This window comes from Kogia breviceps, chromosome 3, assembly GCF_026419965.1.
Source record: "Kogia breviceps isolate mKogBre1 chromosome 3, mKogBre1 haplotype 1, whole genome shotgun sequence".
Lineage (NCBI taxonomy): Eukaryota > Metazoa > Chordata > Mammalia > Artiodactyla > Physeteridae > Kogia > Kogia breviceps.
Window position 1 is genome coordinate 29,648,016 of NC_081312.1, and position 20,381 is coordinate 29,668,396.

Here is a 20,381-nt window from a genome sequence, read left to right on the forward strand (position 1 = left end):
GTACAGGGCCCAGTGCAAAATGCAAATGAGGGCCCCTTTGTTTAATAGTATTAAAAATTTCAAGATGGCAAGAGCAAGGCGTTAAACTAAGTGTGGGACCCTTCCGAACCCAGGATCCTGTCTGAATGTACAGGTCACACGTCTATGAAGCTGGCTCACAAGTGTTCAGAGTGGCAGGGAGATGTGATGAAATACCTATAGAAGGTGAGACAGTGCTAGATTTTCCTTCTCTTCCAAACCAGTCAAAGCAGGATTTCCAAGGCGTTTCTTTTCATCACAATGTAGCAGTCTGACCCAGATGCACTTCAACCAAAATAAATCTTAGAAATCTCTCGTCCCTAGGATGAAGTCATTTGAAGGACTGGGACTTGGGTCAGCAGCTTTGTTTTGGGGTCAGGCATCTTGCTCCATGAACTCCAATCTCTCCTAACCCTGCCTTTCAAACTCCCCTCCCTCCTGCCTCCTTCCCTTTAGCCTACGAGCCTGCTCAAGATCTGTTCTGTTACAGGACAAGCCCCACTCAGCCTCCCTGGACCCTGCAGTCCCATCTGCCCACCAGCTGACTCTTTCCCCTTCCATAGCCATGCTGGAAGGAATGGTCTGTTGGCTCCATCACCACTTCCTCATTCCCCAAAGCATCCTAGGTCCCTGTCACCTTGCGTCGTCCTTCTGGAAGTTGTGGATTCCCTGCTCACTAAGGTGACCTGCTAATTGCCAAGCCCAGTGCTGCCTTCTGAGTCCCCAGCCTTCTTGGCCCTTCCGGGGCATCTGATGTTATCCTGGCTCTGCCTCTGTAAAATGGGGATGCGTGTGGCTGTGAGCTGATTTACTTGAAGCACCAGAACAGGCCTGGCACATGGTACATGCCCAGTAGCTGTTAGCAGGGGCCGTGACTGGCGGTGTCATTGTTCCCGTCACCTGGAGACCCTGCCCCTCTGGCTTATGTTGCTCACTCTTTTGTGAGTGTTTCTTAAAAATTTTAAATCGGTTTCTCTTTCTTCATCAGACTCTTTAAGATACCGGTGTTTTCTGAGTTCTGTCCTGTGTCCACACCTTTCTTCTTGCTCTCCTCCTTCTCTCCTGGCACTTTTCTCTCCATATCCATCACTTCCACTGCCACCTGGCAACTCCAACATCCACATCTCTTTGCCGAGCGCCAGGTGTATAAGCCAACCCCAGACTGAACTCATTCCCGTCCTTCTTTAAATCTGATTTTCCTTCTACGTGCTTCCACCCGGTTGCCCAAGTCAGAAACCTAGGTATTTTTATTGCTTCCCTTAGCTGACATCGAGTGCAGGCCTTGAGCTCATCACTGGGGCTGCAACAGTGTGCAAACACACAGGGCCTGCCACGCTTGCTGCTGGTAGGAGAGACACATATTGATACACGACTAGTCCTGAGAAGGTAAACACACCCGTGTCCTAATTGTGATTGGAAAGGCTCGAGAAGTGAAGGATTGGGAAGCGTTAGGCAGGCAAAGTGGGGCTGCGGGACATTCTGGGCAGAGAGAAGAGCTTGTGCAAAGTGGATCTGTGGTGGAAAGAAAAATGTTTAAGAAACGAAGGGGCCAGTGGGCAGGAGGGCTGGGAAGGAGGCAGAGGTAGCTTCAGGTGAGGCTGGGGAGGTGGAGGGGGGCTGGATGGCACGGGGCCAGGAAGGCCGAGTTCGTGGAAGTCATTTTGCGCTCCTCCTTTCTGCTGACTCCCACCCGCTCCCCCTTGTACCAGATTCTCTCTAACCTCTCTCCTACCCCCAAAGTCCTCATTGTTCACACACAGAAAATTAAAGGAGCCTATTGCCACCTCCAAATCCATCTTCTGCACTATAACCTTAAGCAGTATTTCTAAAATGTAAATCTGATTAAGTTGGTCCTCGGGATATGTACAGTCGTCCCCCGACTTCCCACTGTCGGGATAAAGGCCTGCCCACCTTCCTCTCCTTAGTCCCCATCACACCCACCCCGATGCCCCCTTCCCACTGGCTTTACTGAATCTCCTGCAGTTCCCCAGAGGTGCTGGCGGGATGTGCTTTGGTGCCCGCATGCCCTCCTCCTTTGTCTGTCTGGTGATGTCCTGCTCTCTCACAAGCTGCAGCTCATCTGCCTGCTCTGGGAAGCCATCCCCCCACCCCACTTAAGCCCGTGAGCTGGCCCCTCCTCTCTGCGGGGCACAGGCTCGCGCTGGTGCTAGTTGACGTGTATATCTCCTCTGCTAGACTTCGGACTCCTGGAGGGAGGGGACTGGGGCTCATTTGTCTTTGTCCTCCGGTGCTTCAAGGCTGGGTACACATTAGGTGTTTAATAAATGTTTCCTTGAAGACCTGGTGATGAAGGAATGACATGATATAAGTAGGTGGTGAAAAATGAAGCTCCACCTGGAAAGCTCTGCATACAGGGATTGTGGTTAAGGGGTCTGGCTTCCAGGGCTACCGTGTGCTGTCCGCTTCTGTTTCCTCCAATAACTGAGCACAGGTCTCAGGGCTGCCTCCTGCTGCCCCCTCCTGCCACCTCCATCCATCCAGAAGGGCAGGCGCATGCAGGGCGGGCCGAGTCCAGCCTCAATATATTCAATCTTCTAGCAGAGTGGTTCTCAAACTGTAGTGTGTATCGGAATCACCTGCAGGCCCTGTTAAAACACAGATTGACTGGCCCTACCCCGAGACTTCCCGCTTCGGTAGGTCTCGGGTGGAGCCCAAGAAACTGCATCTCTAACAACTTCCCAGATGATGCTGATCGGGCTGGTCTGGTGACTACTCTTTGAGAATCTCTCTTGTAGCAAAAGGATCTGCTCTAAAGCTTTCTATGGTATTGGGGAAGGAGATATGGGAAGCTTTGTGCTTGGGTTTGGTTTTGTAGGTTTCAAGAACTATTAGTGTGAGATTAATGTGGATAGATGGAGCCGATTCTACACACTTACCTCCTCCCCCATCTCCTCACTTTCCTACAAAACGTTTCTGTGTTCACTCATCAACTATTCAATGGGTATGTTTTGAAGGTGTAAAATGTGCATGGCAGCATGGCAGGTGGAATTGTTGACATCAAGATGAAATCGATATGACACTGTCCTTAAGAGAGGTCCTCCAGTGCAGTCATAACTATAATTCAAGGAGGTCAAAGAAGAAATGCCTACTCGGGTGGGTAGTGAGTTCCCCATCAGTGGAATTGTTCCAGGAAGGCATCTAGAGTGTTTGTGGGAATAAAACAATTGGATAGTCAGTTAGATCAGGATCTTAAGATCCTGGAATTCTGTGATTAAGGAAGACGGTGGTAATTGACACAACAAAATGAAACAAATAAAATACTGTGGAGTGTGCAGTGGGGAGATCTGCAGAGGCAGCTGAGGCTTCCCCATATAAATACTGACATTATTGGCCTTATTTTTAATAAACATTTATTCCTCACCAGCAATATTCCTTATAATGAAATGAATTTATATCCATTGACCCCATAATTTGCTGTTTATTGACCTTAGATCATTTAGAAGTTAAATAGAAAAAGCCACAAGCAGGCCCACAGTGTGCCTTAGGGGTGTCCTTAGGTCCCACTTCCTGAGTCAAATGGAATTGAGTTGTGTAGTGACATGTTATTATTATTTTTTTGCAACATTTATGAGAGAGAGAGAGAGAGAGAGAGAGAGAGAGAGGGAGGGAGAGAGAGGGAGAGAGGAGCCAATTGTAGGACTTGAATTTGTAGTCACTTGGTCACCAACTTGATCACCAACTTGAATTTCAGATTCTCACCTTCTTAAGAAAGTCCAGCCAATTCCCAGATTCCATAGGAGAGGTAAGGGTCAAAGTCCAGCACTTAAGATGTGGTAGACCACAGTGAAGCCCCTTGCCCCTCACTACTGTTTATTGAGCATCTATTAGGTGTTGGGTACTGAGTGAGATACTTTACAAACATTATTTATAATCCCTCAAGGTAAGTAATACCATCATCATTTTCAGATTTAAAAAAAGGCACAGGGCTTCCCTGGTGGCACAGTGGTTGAGAATCCGCCTGCCAATGCAGGGGACACAGGTTCAAGCCCTGGTCTGGGAAGATCCCACATGCCGTGGAGCAACTAGACCCGTGAGCCACAACTACTGAGCCTGCGCATCTGGAGCCTGTGCTCCGCAACAAGAGAGGCCGCAACAGTGAGAGGCCCGCGCACCACGATGAAGAGTGGCCCCTGCTTGCTGCAACTAGAGAAAGCCCTCGCACAGAAACGAAGACCCAACACACCCAAAAATAAATAAATAAATTTATTTTTTTTTTTAAAAGGCACAAAGAGATTATGTGTCTTGTCCAATTTCACACAGAACTCCTTAATTCATTTTTGGAAGTCAGCATAACTATGCAATTGAAAATCATGGTAAAAGGCCCCAAATTATTTATCTATCTCAAGTCTGAGTATAGATGCAAAATGCAAAATTAGAAAGTAGAATGCAGCAGTATATCAAATAGATAATACACACTGACCAAATGGGGTACATTCTAGGAATGCAAGAATGGCTCAATAGTAGGAAGGATTAGGAAATCAACATAATTCACCATGTCAGCAAACTAAAAGAGAGTCATATATTAGTGGTAAAATTCTCCTGTAATAAAACTCTAACTCAGGAATAAGAAGAACTACTTAAACTTGATAAAGACTAAAAACTAGCTACATATATCATTCTAAACAGTGAACCACTAAATCCAATTTCACTACAATTGGAAAAGCTTGCTTTTACTATTTTAAAATATTGTCTTGGTGATTCTTAAAAATGAATTAAGCTGGCTTCCCTGGTGACGCAGTTGTTGAGAGTCCGCCTGCCGATGCAGGGGACACGGGTTCGTGCCCCCGTCCGGGAAGATCCCACATGCCGCGGAGCGGCTGGGCCCGTGAATCATGGCCGCTGAGCCTGCGCGTCCGGAGCCTGTGCTCCGCAATGGGAGAGGCCACAGCAGTGAGAGGCCCGCGTACCGCAAAAACAAAAACAAAAAAACAAAACAAAACAAACAAAAAAATAAATTAAGCTAAGAAGATACAATAGTTTATATATATATGAGAAAGAAGAGATGACATTATCCATTTTTGCCAATGGTTATAATACCTGAAAAACCTAAGAGAATCTAGTAAGAAAGGAAACCCCACCAGAAATAATAAGGTTAGTGGGTAAGAGGGGTGGGTAACAGCTCTTCTCTATACTGTGGAGGTCATGCAGCTGGTCAACTCTGGCACCTGGAAGTGGGATTTGAAGCTATGTCTGATGATGAAGCCTGTACTCTTTCCACCTTGTGAAGTGTTTACACTCACCGCTATAACCCAGTCATGTGAAGGGAGAGTCTCTTAAAGCTGGCAACCTCAGCTATCCAGCAGATCCGGTGGGGTTTGCTCTGCTGGGGAGAGGTGGGGACAAGATGAGAGGGTTGGCATGGGATTTTTACTGGAAGACCCTTGTGGCTTCTGCTACCAGCAATGCCATCCCTCCATGGGCTGAGATATGGGGCTTTGTGACAGGGAGGGTGGTGGCAGTGGTCTAGTCTTAGCCATTTAGGTACTGAGCAGCCAACCAGGGGAGATGCCCCTTTCTTCTTCTTGGGTCCAAGAAATCATATTTGTGTTGCTTGTTTCCCTTGTCTCCTACTGTCCACCTGAGAGCTAGTGCCTGCTAGGACACATTTTTAGAGATTCGGGGTATCAGAGGCTTCCTGGGCCATCAAGGGCACAGGATCTTGGTTGCGACATCTACCAAGGATGCCTCAGATTCATAGTTTTAATGGTGGAAGTGGAATGTGTTTTTCTGGCACAGAATCACTGACCGATAGATCAAAAATATGATCCATATAAAGCTTTTGTACTTCATACAGAGTCAACCACAGGGTGGTGGAAGGAGTACTGCACAGGAATCCAGGAGACCTGGGTTCCAGTGGCTCTGCCACAACTAGCTGTGTGTTCCCAGGCAAATCACTTAAGCTTGCTGGGCCTCACTCACTTCATCATCTGTGCCATGGGGTGTTGTACTAAATAGACTCCCAATGCCTTTTAACTTCAAAATTATAATACTTATCACCCTTACCACTGTTCTAAGTGCTTTGCCTAGAGATTAACTCATCATAACAACTGAAGAGCTAATACTACTATTATACTTATCTTCCCTCTGAAGAAACTGAGGCACATAGAGTGCAAGTGACTTTCCCAGGGTCTCACAGCTAGGAAATGATGGCGCTCTTACACAGTTCAACTTCCGTCTTCTATGGTTTTTCTTTACCTGGGTCCATGTTGTTGCAACGGTGTTGGTGTTGGGGTGAGGGTAGGGGGGTGTTGGGAGTGGGAGACACCTTTTCGGGGAAACCCAGCTCTGGGGTGGATGGATGGGAGTCACTGCCTGGGAGAATGATGGCAGTGGCTGCAGAGGTTGCTAACATTTGCGTTTTCCCTTCCTTTCCTCTTTTCCTCTCTAGTCTGCGGCAAGCGCTATAAAAACCGGCCGGGACTCAGCTACCACTACGCTCACACTCACCTGGCCAGCGAGGAGGGGGATGAGGCCCAAGACCAGGAGACCCGGTCCCCACCCAACCACAGAAACGAGAACCACAGACGTGAGTTCCCAGTTGTTGGGTTGGGGGAGTGATGAGGTGGGTGAGCAGGGCTATGGAGCATTCCTTTTTGTTCACCTCGGGCATCTTCTGGTGGCACCTGTTGATTGGTCTCAAGGACCTGTGGTGAGTTGGCTATTTCAGCCCAGCCCCAGATGCCCCGTGGGTCAACTGAGCCTGAAGCTTAGAGTGATCCAGGCAGGGGTGGCACACCCAGCTCTGTTCCCAGAGGATGGGAGGTAAGTGTTAAGGCGGAAGAGAAACATCCTTACCTGGCCATTGTCAAATGCCAGACCTGCTCCTCTTTCCGCTCAGCTCCAGAAGATCCATTCACAGCTGCTAACCTGAGGTGGGCAAAGCTGTGGCGTGTGTCAGTTCAGACAGACATTCCAAATGTCTCCTTGGCCACCAAGAGACATAGAATATTCTTGCTTCATTGTCTTGGCTCTTATAGGGTCACACTTTTGGTAAGGGCTCTCCTGCCTTAGAAATACGGCTCTGGAGCCTCCATGCTCTTCACTTGAGCACTCAGTCAGCAAACATGATCTGGGTATACTTGTCACTTGGGATGTGGGGCACTGAAGACCCAGAATGATCCTGAAGATTTGTGTTCCCATTTCTATTCTTTCTTTCCTTCCTCAACTTCCAGTTATGAATTAGGGAGTCACAAAGGGCTTAGCATTCACCATGTGACTTCCCTCTACAACATTCCTTATGGTTTCTGGGCCACCCCAAAATCAGAATGGGATGGGATAATGGGATCTTTAGGGCTTGCTTCAAGATGTGGGTCATTCTAGGATCATGGGGTGAAGAATAACTGTGGACATGGCATGTGTTTGTTTTTTTAACATCTTTATTGGAGTATAATTGCTTTACAATGGTGTGTTAGTTTCTGCTTTATAATAAAGTGAATCAGTTATACGTATACATATGTTCCCATATCTCTTCCCTCTTGCATGTCCCTCCCTCCCACCCCTCTAGGTGGTCACAAAGCACAGAGCTGATCTCCCTGCGCTATGTGGCTGCTTCCCACTAGCTATCTATTTTACATTTGGTAGTGTATATATGTCCATGCCACTCTCTCACTTCATCACAGCTTACCCTTCCCCCTCCCCATATCCTCAAGGCCATGCTCTAGTAGGTCGGTGTCTTTATTCCCATCTTACCTCTAGGTTCTTCATGACCTTTTTTTTTCTTTCTTAGATTCCATATATATGTTTTAGCATACAGTATTTGTTTTTCTCTTTCTGACTTACTTCACTCTGTATGACAGACTCTAGGTCTATCCACCTCACTACAAATAACTCAATTTCGTTCCTTTTTATGGCTGAGTAATATTCCATTGTATATATGTGCCACATCTTCTTTATGCATTCATCTGTTGATGGACACTTAGGTTGTTTCCATGTCCTGGCTATCGTAAATAGAGCTGCAATGAACATTTTGGTACATGAGTCTTTTTGAATTATGGTTTTCTCAGGGTATATGCCCAGTAGTGGGATTGCTGGGTTGTATGGTAGTTCTATTTGTAGTTTTTAAAGGAACCTCCATACTGTTCTCCGTAGTGGCTGTATCAATGTACATTCCCACCAACAGTGTAAGAGGGTTCCCTTTTCTCCACACCCTCTCCAGCATTTATTGTTTGTAGATTTTTTGATGCTGGCCATTCTGACAGGTGTGAGGTGATACCTCATTGTAGTTTTGATTTGCATTTCTCTAATGATTAATGATGTTGAGCATCCTTTCATGTGTTTGTTGGCAATCTGTATATCTTCTTTGGAGAAATGTCTATTTAGGTCTTCTGCCCATTTTTTGATTGGGTTATTTGTTTTTTTGATATTGAGTTGCATGAGCTGCTTGTAAATTTTGGAGATTAATCCTTTGTCAGTTGCTTCATTTGCAAATATTTTCTCCCATTCTGAGGGTTGTCTTTTCGTCTTGTTTATGATTTCCTTTGCTGTGCAAGAACTTTTAAGTTTCATTAGGTCCCAGTTGTTTATTTTTGTTTTTATTTCCATTTCTCTAGAAGGTGGGTCCAAAATGATCTTGCTGTGGTTTATGTCATAGAGTGTTCTGCCTATGTTTTCCTCTAAGAGTTTTATAGTGTCTGGCCTTACATTTAGGTCTTGAATCCATTTGTTTTTGTGTGTGGTGTTAGGGAGTGTTCTAATTTCATTTCTTTACATGTAGCTGTCCAGTTTTCCCAGAACCACTTATTGAAGAGGCTGTCTTTTCTCCATTGTATATTCTTGCCTCCTTTATCAAAGATAAGGTGACCATATGTGGGATTATCTCTGGGCTTTCTATCCTGTTCCATTGATTTATAATTCTGTTTTCGTGCCAATACCATACTGTCTTGGTTACTGTAGCTTTGTAGTATAGTCTGAAGTCAGGGAGCCTGCTTCCTCCAGCTCTGTTTTTCTTTCTCAAGATTGCTTTGGCTATTCGGGGTCTTTTGTGTTTCCATACAAATTGTGAAATTTTTTGTTCTAGTTCTGTGAAAAATGTCATTGGTAGTTTGATAGGGATTGCATTGAATCTGTAGATTGCTTTGGGTAGTAGAATCATTTTCACAATGTTGGTTCTTCCCATCCAAGAACATGGTATATCTCTCCATCTGTTTGTATCATCTTTATTTTCTTTCATCAGTGTCTTATAGTTTTCTGCATACAGGTCTTTTTTCTCCTTACTAGGTTTATTCCTAGGTATTTTATTCTTTTTGTTGCAGTGGTAGATGGGAGTGTTTCCTTAATTTCTCTTTCACAATTTTCATCATTAGTGTATAGGAATGCAAGAGATTTCTGTGCATTAATTTTGTATCCTGCTACTTTACCAAATTCATTGATTAGCTCTAGTAGTTTTCTGGTAGCATCTTTAGGATTCTCTATATAGAGTATCATGTCATCTGGAAACAGTGACAGCTTTACTTCTTCTTTTCTGATTTGGATTCCTTTTATTTCTTTTCCTTCTCTGATTGCTGTGGCTAAAACTTCCAAAACTATGTTGAATAAGAGTGGTGAGTGTGGGCAACCTTGTCTTGTTCCTGATCTTAGTGGAAATGGTTTCAGTTTTTCACCATTGAGAACAATGCTGGCTGTGGGTTTGTCATATATGGCCTTTATTATGTTGAGATAAGTTCCCTCTATGCCTACTTTCTGCAGGGTTTTTATCATAAATGGGTGTTGAATTTTGTGAAAAGATTTTTCTGCATCTATTGAGATGATCATATGGTTTTTATTGTTCAATTTGTTAATATGGTTTATCACATTGATTGAATTGCATGTATTGAAAAATTTTTACATTCCTGGGATAAACTGCACTTGATTATACTGTGTGATCCTTTTAATCTGCTGTTGCATTCTATTTGCTAGTATTTTGTTGAGGATTTTTACATCTATGTTCATCAGAGATATTGGCCTGTAGTTTTCTTTCTTTGTGACATCTTTGTCTGGTTTTGGTATCAGGGTGATGGTGGCCTCGTAGAATGAGTTTGGGAGTGTTCCTCTCTCTGGTATATTTTGGAAGAGTTTGAGAAGGATAGGCGTTAGCTCTTCTCTAAATGTTTGATAGAATTTGCCTGTGAAGCCATCTGGTCCTGGGCTTTTGTTCATTGGAAGATTTTTAGTCACAGTCTCAATTTCAGTGCTTGTGATTGTTCTGTTTATATTTGCTATTTCTTCCTGGTTCAGCCTTGGAAGGTTGTGCTTTTCTAAGAATTTGTCCATTGCTTCCAGGTTGCCCATTTTATTGGCATATAGTTGCTTGTAGTAATCTCTCATGATCCTTTGTATTTCTGCAGTGTCATTTGTTACTTCTCTTTTTTTATTTCTAATTCTTTTGATTTGAGTCTTCTCCCTTTTTTTCTGATGAGACTGGCTAATGGTTTATCAATTTTGCTTATCTTTTCAAAGAACCAGCTTTTAGTTTTATTGATCTTTGCTTTCGTTTCCTTCATTTCTTTTTCATTTATTTCTGATCTGATCTTTATGATTTTTTTCCTTCTGTTAACTTCGGGGTTTTTTTGTTCTTCTTTCTCTAATTGCTTTAGGTGTAAGGCTAGATTGTTTAGTCGAGATGTTTCTTGTTTCTTGAGGTAGGATTGTATTGCTGTAAACTTCCCTTTTAGAACTGCTTTTGCTACATCCCATAGGTGTTGGGTCATTGTGTTTTCATTTTCATTTGTTTCTAGGTAATTTTTTATTTCCTCTTTGATTTCTTCAGTGATCTCTTGGTTATTTAGTAGTGTATTGTTTAGTCTCCATGTGTTTATATTTTTTACAGGTTTTTTCCTGTAATTGATATCTAGTCTTATAGTGCTGTGGTTGGAAAAGATACTTGATATGATTTCAATTTTCTTAAATTTACCAAGGCTTGATTTGTGACCCATGGTATGATTTATCCTGGAGAATGTTCTATGAGCACTTGAGAAGAAAGTGTATTCTGTTGTTTTTGGATAGAATGTCCTATAAATATCAATTAAGTCCATCTTGTTTAATGTGTCATTTAAAGCTTGTATTTCCTTATTTATTTTCATTTTGGATGATCTGTCCATTGGTGAAAGCAGGGTGTCAAAGTCCCCTACTATGATGGTGTTACTGTCGATTTCCCCTTTTATGGCTGTTATATTTGCCTTATGTATTGAGTTGCTCCTATGTTGGGTACATAAATATTTACAATTGTTATATCTTCCTCTTGGATTGATCCCTTGATCATTATGTAGTGTCCTTCTTTGTCTCTTGTAATAGTCTTTATTTTAAAGTCTATTTTGTCTGATATGAGAATTGCTACTCCAGGTTTCTTTTGATTTTCATTTTCATGGAATATCTTTTTCCATCCCCTCACTTTCAGTCTGTATGTGTCCCTAGGTCTGAAGTGGGTCTCTTGTAGACAGCATATATATGGGTCTTGGGTTTGTATGCATTCAGCCACTCTGTGTCTTTTGGTGGGAGTATTTAATCCATTTACATTTAAGGTAATTATCAATATGTATGTTCCTATTACCATTTACTTAATTGTTCCGGGTTTGTTCTTGTAGGTCTTTTCCTTCTCTTGTGTTTTTTGCCTAGAGAAGTTCCTTTAGCATTTGTTGTAAAGCTGGTTTGGTGGTGCTGAACTCTCTCAGCTTTTGCTTCTCTGTAAAGGTTTTAATTTCTCCATCAACTCTGAATGAGATCCTTGCTGGGTAGAGTAATCTTGGTTGTAGGTTTTTCTCCTTCATCACTTTAAGTATGTCCTGCCACTCCCTTCTGGCTTGCAGAGGTTCTGCTGAAGGATAAGCTGTTAACCTTATGGGGATTCCCTTGTGTGTTATTTGTTGTTTTTCCCTTGCTGCTTTTTTTTTTTTTTTTTTTGTGGTATGCGGGCCTCTCACTGCTGTGGCCTCTCCCGTTGCGGAGCACAGGCTCCGGACACGCAGGCCCAGCGGCCATGGCTCACGGGCTTAGTTGCTCCGCGGCATGTGGGATCCTCCCGGACCAGGGCACGAACCCGTGACCCCTGCATCGGCAGGCGGATTCTCAACCACTGCGCCACCAGGGAAGCCCCCTTGCTGCTTTTAATATGTTTTCTTTGTATTTAATTTTTGATAGTTTGATTACTGTGTGTCTTAGCGTGTTTCTCCTTGGATTTATCCTGTATGGGACTCTCTGTGCTTCCTGGACTTGATTGACTATTTCCTTTCCCATATTAAGGAAGTTTTCAATGATAATCTCTTCAAATATTTTCTCAGTGCCCCCTTTTTTTTCTCTTCTTCTTCTTCTGGGACCCCTATAATTCGAATGTTGGTGCATTTAATGTTGTCCCAGAGGTCTCTGAAACTATCCTCAATTCTTTTCATCCTTTTATCTTTATTCTGCTCTATGGTAGTTATTTCCACTATTTTATCTTCCAGGTCACTTATCCGTTCTTCTGCCTCAGTTATTCTGCTATTGATTCCTTCTAGAGAATTTTAAATTTCATTTATTGTGTTGTTCATCATTGCTTGCTTCCTCTTTAGTTCTTCTAGGTCCTTGTTAAACTTTTCTTGTGTTTTCTCCATTCTGTTTCCAAGATTTTGGATCATCTTTACTATCAGTACTCTGAATTCTTTTTCAGGTAGACTGCCTATTTCCTCTTCATTTGTTTGGTCTGGTGGGTTTTTACCTTGCTCCTTCATCTGCTGTGTATTTCTCTGTCCTCTCATTTTCCTTAACTTACTGTGTTTGAGGTCTCCTTTTCACAGGCTGCAGGTTTGTAATTCCCTTTGTTTTTGGTGTCAGCCTACAGTGGGTAATGTTGGTTCAGTGGGTTGTGTAGACTTCCTGGTGGAGGGGACTGGTGCCTGTGTTCTGATGAATGAGGCTGGATTTTGTCTTTCTGGTGGCAGGACCACATCCAGTAGTGTGTTTCGGGGTGTCTGTGAATCTATTATGATTTTAGGCAGTCTGTCTGCTAATGGGTGGGGTTGTGTTCCTGTCTTGCTAGTTGTTTGGCATGGGGTTTCCAGCAGTGGATTTTGCTGGTCGTTGAGTGGAGGTGGGTCTTAGCATTGAGATGGAGATCTCCGGGAGTGCTCTCCCTGACTGATATTACGAGGGGCTGGAAGGTCTCTGGTGGACCAATGTCCTGAACTCGACTCTGCCACTTCAGAGGCTCAGGCCTGATACCTGGCCGGAGTACCAAGACCCTGTCCACCACATGCTGGGTCATCCTGGAGAAGATGGACTGAAGCCAGGAGAAAGCTAGAGGATGGGAAACCTGTCAGAAGGCTTGTTTGATGAAATCAGGCCCAGGGTGGTGACATTCTGTACCCAGGCTGTACTCGTGAAGGGGAAAGGAGTGCCTCAGGAAGCTGAGCACACGCTTTCACAGCCGAGTCACATGTGGGTGCGGATTCATGCCATGTGTTTTTAACTTTGCTCAAAGGATTTTGTGGTAGGTGCTCTTAAATTGAACAATTCAGTGTAGTTCAAGGGACCAGACCTTTAAAAATATTTAGACTCTAAGGTTTGAGGGTGATTCCTGTGCATTTCAGTTAATCAACTCAATCAGCTGATGTCAACTGGCTGCCTTCACCAAATACTTGAAACAATGAACACACCTTGGCCAAAACCTTTCTTTGGATTAGTGTGGGTTTTCCCCTAATCCCCACCCCAACTTTCCCCTGTAACATTGCCTCCTGTCTTAGTTTCCTTGGCTGCTATAACAAAATACCAAAGACTGGCTGGCTTAAAGAATAGAAATTTGTATTCTCACAGTTCTGGAGGCTGGAAGTCCCAGATCAATGTGCCATCAGGGTTAGTTTCCTCAGAGGCCTCTCTCCTTGGCTCGCAGGCGACTGCCCTCTTGCTACCTCTTCACATGGTCATCCCTCTGTGCATGTGTACTTCCAAAGTCTCTTTGTGTGTCCAAATTTCCTCTTCCTTTTATTTAAAAAAAAAAAAACTTATTTATTTATTTCATTTTTGGCTGCATTGGGTCTTTATTGCTGCATGGGGGCTTTCTCTAGTTGCGGCGAGCGGGGGCTACTCTTCATTGCAGTGCACTGGCTCCCCAATGCGGTGGCTTCTCTGTTGCAGAGCACAGACTCTAGGCACGTGGGCTTCAGTAGTGTGGCACGCGGGCTCAGTAGTTGTGGCTCGCGGGCTCTAGAGCGCAGGCTCAGTAGTTGTGGTGCACAGGCTTAGTTGCTCCGCGGCATGTGGGATCTTCCTGGACCAGGGCTTGAACCCATGTCCTCTGCATTAGCAGGTGGAGTCTTAACCACTACGCCACCAGGGAAGTCCCCAAATTTCCTCTTTTTATAAGGACACCAGTCAGATTGGATTAGGGCCCATTCTAACAGTCTCACTTTAACTTTTGCTCTTTCATCACATCTTTAAAGGCCGTAGATCCAAATATAGTCATATCCTGAGGTACTGGGGGTTAGGGCTTCAACTTATGAGTTTGTGGGGTGGGCACAGTTCAGGCCATAGCACCTTCTTTAATTCTTGCTCTCTTTCAGGGTTCAGGCCTTTCATGTGACAGACCTTTTGTTTTCTTACCAACTACTGTCATCTGGACAGAACCTGAAAAGCAGGCAGGAGGTGCCCATCTCCTCGTGCCAGCTTCTGAATAGCTATGATGCTGAGGTCTCTGCCTGCTCCCTGGGGAGAGGTTCCCTTGGTCCAGTCACCCTTGTCTTCCAGAAAGGAAAATGTATTGACCTGTACTGGTCAGCTGGCTTTTGTGTTTCCCTGTCTCTCCTCTCATCCCTTCTCTGATTTAAGTGGCGAAGGCATAGCTATTGTCTCATGCCGCGAGGAGTCCGAGAATGATCTCCTTTGATTTGGGTTGCTGTCTGGAAAGTGTTTACTAGTGATGGTTGCTCTCTCTAAAGTATTTATTAGCTTGGTATTATTTCTCACTTCCCCCAGTGCTGGCTTATCTCCTTTACATCTCTTCTCAAATGTCAGTCCGTTTTGTCCCTGTGTATAGGTGCTTTCCTCGAGCCGCGGGGTTTGGAGTGCTTCTCTTTGGTCTGGGTCTCTTTCATGTGTGTGCCCAGTGATAACAGCCACAGAGGAAGGTTCCTTGTGACCCCCAAGTATACTGCGGACCCCCAGTGGTTCCAGGGGGTCTCCTCCTTAGCCGTGCCTGTGGGCCCCTCCTGCCTGTCTGTTGACTTCCAAGATGGACACTGGCCCCTATTTTTCTCTGTCCACCAGGATCTCCTCACGCAGCCTTGTGGGTCAGTGTCTTCTGTCTCTTCATGTCTTCACCGTGAGGCCAGACAGCCTTGCTTAGGGAGGAAGCTGCATCTTTTCTCCTGGATGGAGATGCATCCCTAAGTATCCGGCTGTGTGTTCTCCTCTCTCTGTGGGTTTGCCAGTGAGCACTCTCACTCCAGCCCCCCTCTACTCCCCTTCCCCTCTCCCTGCTGATGAGAAATTGGGTTCTTCATAAAGGATCATCCGACTACCCAAGGGATTTAAACTGCATAGAGGACTTCCCTGCCGGTTCAGTGGTTAAGACTCCCCACATGTACTGCAGGGGACATGGATTCGATCCCTGGTTGGGGAATTAAGATCCTGCATGCTGCGCGGTGAGGCCACACACACAAACACACACACAGACACACAGAGACACACATACACACACAAAAAACTGCATAGAAAAGAATAGCTGTACCTGGGCTCATCTGGGGTCTTCTCACACGAGGAAGGTTCCAGAACCCTCACAAACACCATTTTAACGACATCTCCTCATGAGGCCTCTAAGAAGTCTGTGATTAGCTCTAATTTTACTAGCGGGGAGGGTGAGGCAGAAAGGCCCTCAATGTCCACAGAAGCCCTCCCTTTCCTCTTCCCCAATTTCTCTGGACAAATCCAAGAGACAGCGGCTTTTCCCAGGTTCCCTGCACCACAAACACCACCAATCTATTTACTTCTCTGAATGTGTGCTCTGTTCCCTCCCACATTCCCCTGGTGAGCGGCCCCCCAACCATTTTCGCATGAGTGCTAATTGCCAGCATCATTAATAGCCAGTCATTAGCTGCTCCCACTGTTTGGGGTTGGGGTGGGCTCCCATCCATCCTGCCCCTAAATGCCACTGGGGCTCTGTGGTGAATTGAATGTGACAGCTCTGCAGCATCCTAAGGTCTCCGCTTTGTGATCCTTCCTTGGCAAGGCTTTTGGAGTGGGGGAGGGAGGCAAGAGAGCTTAATCCAAGAGGCTAATCTGCAGTTCCCCCAGGAAAAGTTCTGGATGCCAGTGAGATGGGAATGCTGACTTTTCCCTCTCGAGCAGAGCTGCAGCGGGACCCCCACTGCGTGTGAGCACAGGCCTATGGGACAAATAGCCCTACAGACTCCGGAGGTGTCAATGTCACGGGCATCTGCGTTTGCACCACCTGCAGCAGTAGAGACCTTTTGACTTTGGTCCTCCTGCTGTCCCTTGCTACATCCCCCCGGCTGTGTCTCCAGCACATTGCTCATCCTTGCTTCTGCTGCTGCTGAAAGGGCAGAGCGGAACGCTGGAGCCAGCACTGGCTGCCCCCCGCCCCCCCCCCACCCCCCACCGTGCTGCCCTGTGCTGCCAGCTCAGCACTCGACTGCTATTCCTCCCATCCTCCGCCCCCTCCCAGCTGATGTTCTCCCGCCTTTGTTCCTCTCCTAGTCTCTCATTTTCTCCTGAATATACACTGTTTGTCTCCTTGGTAGGTCTGTCCCCTTTCCTTTGTGTCCTGACCTCTCTGTCTCAACTCCAGGCAGCCCAGGGGTGCTTGGAGCTCAGACACCGCCCCTTGGGAGATAGGATTTTCTGATGGGGTCTTCCCTGCCTGAGCTGCTGCCCTTCTCCTCCCTGTGGGAGGCTGGATTCTTCTTCCTTCTTCTGTTTCTCTGACCACCTTCATCTGCTTTCTACAAATGAAATCACTGTGTGTGTGCACATGTGTGTACGCATGCATACATATAGATACACACACACATAGACTACATATATATGAATAAAAGGAGGGAGGGTTTGGGCAGGTTAGGACTCTGAGAGGTGCCACTCAGAGGCATCCTGTTGTGACTCCTTAAATGTCACCTTGGTAAACAGGGTAGCAGAAAGAGCACTGGGTTAGAATTCAAAACTCCTTTGACACAGGCTCACAATGTCAAAGCTCTTCTTGAATTTCTTTTTACCTTCTCTGCAGGGAAGGGAATAGGGAATCTATTATAGACGATGTTTTCAAGGTACCTTTTTTGCGGGGGGTGGGGGTTATGGGGATGTCTGAGGTCATAGACCTGTATGAAAAAGCTGTGTGAATAAATTCAGTCTAATAATTCATCCGTCCATCCATCGATTTATCCATCTATCCACCACCCATCTGTTGGTTTAGTAACCATGTGTCGAATACGACCTTGGTCCCTTTCCTCGAGGAGCTCTCAGTTGTGAGCAGGAATGTGTAATAGGGTATGTATAGAATGTGGGGTAGGAAGCCAAGGGCTCAAAGGCACAGCACACTTTCTACTCCTTAGGGCAGTAGGGCTCTAAGTGTGGTATCAGCATCACCTGGGAACTTCCTGGAAATGCAGATTCTTGGCTCCGTCTGGAAACAGGTGCTCTGAGGGTGCGGGCCAGCAATTTATGTTTTACAAAGCCCTGCAGGGCATTGAAAGCTTCAGAACGTTAGAAACGTTTGAACGTTTAAAAAGCATTAGGGAGTTTGCAAAGGCTTCCCTGAGGAGGTGACCTTCAAGTTAGCCCTTGAAGAATGAGGAGAAATTTACTGGGTGGGAGAGGGCTTCCCAGACAGAGGGAACTGCATGTACAAAGGCAGGGAGGTGTGAAATAGTATGGTGCGTTCAGACAATTGGTAGTAGTTGTGTCTGACAGTGGTACTGGAGAAATGATGGAACGTGGGCAGGGGCCGCAGCTGGAAGTGTCTTCTCTGCCAGGCTGTGTAGTTGTCATCTTGTAGGAAAAGGAGAACCATGTTAGCAATTACTAGAAGTAAAAACAAATGATTTATAAAGAAATATGTGTGGCATATTATAAATTATCGTATGGTGTATCTCTTATTTAATAGCATAAATGAACGTAAAATGCTCTCTACAGCATACTTGGAGCTCCTATGAGGGAAATGTGTTTTAAAGTATGGATCTATAAAATTTATTCCAAGCCTATTTCTCCGGTCCCTGGAATGGAAGTTGGGTTGTCCTCAGTCCCAGGAGGTCTCAGTCTTCTGTCTAATAGTGGTGGCCTGGCATATAGCTAGGCTCTCAATATCTGTCAAGAGAAGAAAACTCCCCACCCCAGTGTGCCTTTGGAGGGCATGTTGTACTCTGCAGAACTGAAAGAGGAGAGCCGAGTTGATTAAGGGTAATGTTGGCTGATTGGATAATCTGAAAATTAGTCTGATAATGTGCAAATGATCTAAAAGAAGCATATGATGTCATTGCCACACTGATGGGAAAGATCGAACAGATGTTAGTCTTCTGACATCTCTGTCCTCTAACATACAGCCCAGGGGCAATGGATACAGCTTTAAGAGAGAGCGTGAAAATCACGTTTGGCACAAGCTTAAGAATTTTGGATCAATCTGAAAGGTGCCTGAAAACCTGTAAAACCAACACAACTCACCACTTACCCAACCTTGACGCAGGATGTTCAGGCTTCGTTACTGGGGAGAGGGAGGGCAGTTCAGATCCAAGGCTTTGTCTCGAAAAGTGAGCTGTTTCTCTCTCCCCAAAGAGCAAATTTGGAAACTAACAACCGGTGTTCCTTAGGTGAATTATTATTTCACTAAACAGTTTACAGATTACAAAGCAAAGAAGAATCTGAGGTTGCTCTGGCCTTGAAGGTACACTTGGAGTTGACTCTCCAGACCTGTGGGTCATCCACACTCTTGACCCAGTGACTGAGAAAATGCCACTGGAATTGACTGGGCCAGTGCGTGAATCGCAACTCGGCCACCCTGCCATCTTCTGTCTGTGTAGATGTGGGTCAGTACTTACATTTCTCTGTTCCCTCGTTGCCTCATCCGTAAAATGGAGAGAACCATCATTCTGCACTCACGGGGTTGCCATGAGCCTTCCTGAGGTGACGTGGGTGTCTGGCATCAGGCCCACACTCTGAGGGTGCCAACATCCCACCTCTGTGCCATTCAGGCAAGCAGAGCATGTCCAGGACCACAAATGGCTAATCTGAGCCGGGGCCTGTCTGTGGCCATGTTGATGCTGGGAAGCTAACAGCCTATGGGGGTCTCACTGGCATCAGGAGGAACTATCAGAGCCTGACCCAGCCCTGGCACATCCTTTGCTAAATCTTAGATATGGGACCCCAATCCTTCCACATAAGCTAAACATGAGTATTTACGGAGCACTTACTGTGCATGCACCCACTCGCAGGGCCAAGTGTAACTAGGGCTCCAAAAAGATATAACATGTGGTCTCGGTCCCAGGACAACTTCTGGTCTAATTGGGGAAATAAGATGGATACGTGAAACCTGGTGGGAGGAAACTGTGGAGCAGAATCTAGCCAGGTGTGCATCTCTGTATTTACCATCCCATTTCCCCAGGATCTGGCATCTACTTGCCACTTGCCTTTCTGTGAGCCTCTTTTGTTTCTCTCACCTTTTTGGCCTAATTACCTAGAATGTTCGGGATTGAAGAGTTTCATGTCCTGATCAATGACAAGGACAATAATACTTGCTGACATTCCTTGAATGTGTCAGACACTGTGCTAGGCATGCCACGTTTATCTCATTCATTCCTCACAGTAACCTTATAAGGTAGGTGCCATGTCCCCTAGAGAACACCAAGGCACACAGAGACTGAGGGATGTGCCCTTGGACACAGAGCATAAATGTGAATTCTCCAGTCATGTGTCACTTCTTGGGAAAGCCTACTTATTTACACCTTTGATCCTTTTTCCTGCCTTTTCAGAAATAAAATTATTTTGCAGAGGAAAAGAAAGAGGGAAAGACATGGTGGCATACCTACTTGTGCCAGGCACTTTACACATCTCGTGTAATGTTTGCAAGTCTGTGAGGCACATGCTATTACTCTCATTTTACAGATGAGGAAACAAAGGCTCAGAAAGGTTGAGGAACTCTCCCCAGGTCACACAGTTAGCAAGATGAGAAACTGAGATGTGAATGTGCTTGAGTTGGACACCATTCAGTTATGTCAGGACATTGGAATCCCAAGTGATGGATCCCAATCTCAACCTGGGATGTTTATCATAGTCCTACTGATGTCCCTTAATTTCCCCCTGTAGGCCAATTGTCAAATGCATCATGTTGCATAGTGGCTTTTCAAAAGAAATGAATGTATTAATGGGCAGTATCGAGGTCAGCCTGCGCTGTGTAACAA

The 20,381-nt window shown here is 45.3% G+C and overlaps 1 protein-coding gene across 6 annotated transcripts in view; it reads left to right on the forward strand.

Moving 5' to 3' along the window:
* The window catches only part of DPF3 (double PHD fingers 3), a 274,103-nt gene that overhangs the window by 176,884 nt on the left and 76,838 nt on the right, over positions 1-20,381 (forward strand). For all 6 annotated transcript variants that reach the window (XR_009334367.2, XR_010839503.1, XR_010839502.1 and 3 more), the window contains exon 7: positions 6,428-6,565. Coding sequence is in view for 3 of the 6 variants with exons in the window: in XM_067028208.1 (XP_066884309.1) it covers positions 6,428-6,565 (138 nt within the window). In the remaining 3 variants the exon portion in view is untranslated. The remainder of the gene's footprint in view (positions 1-6,427; positions 6,566-20,381) is intronic.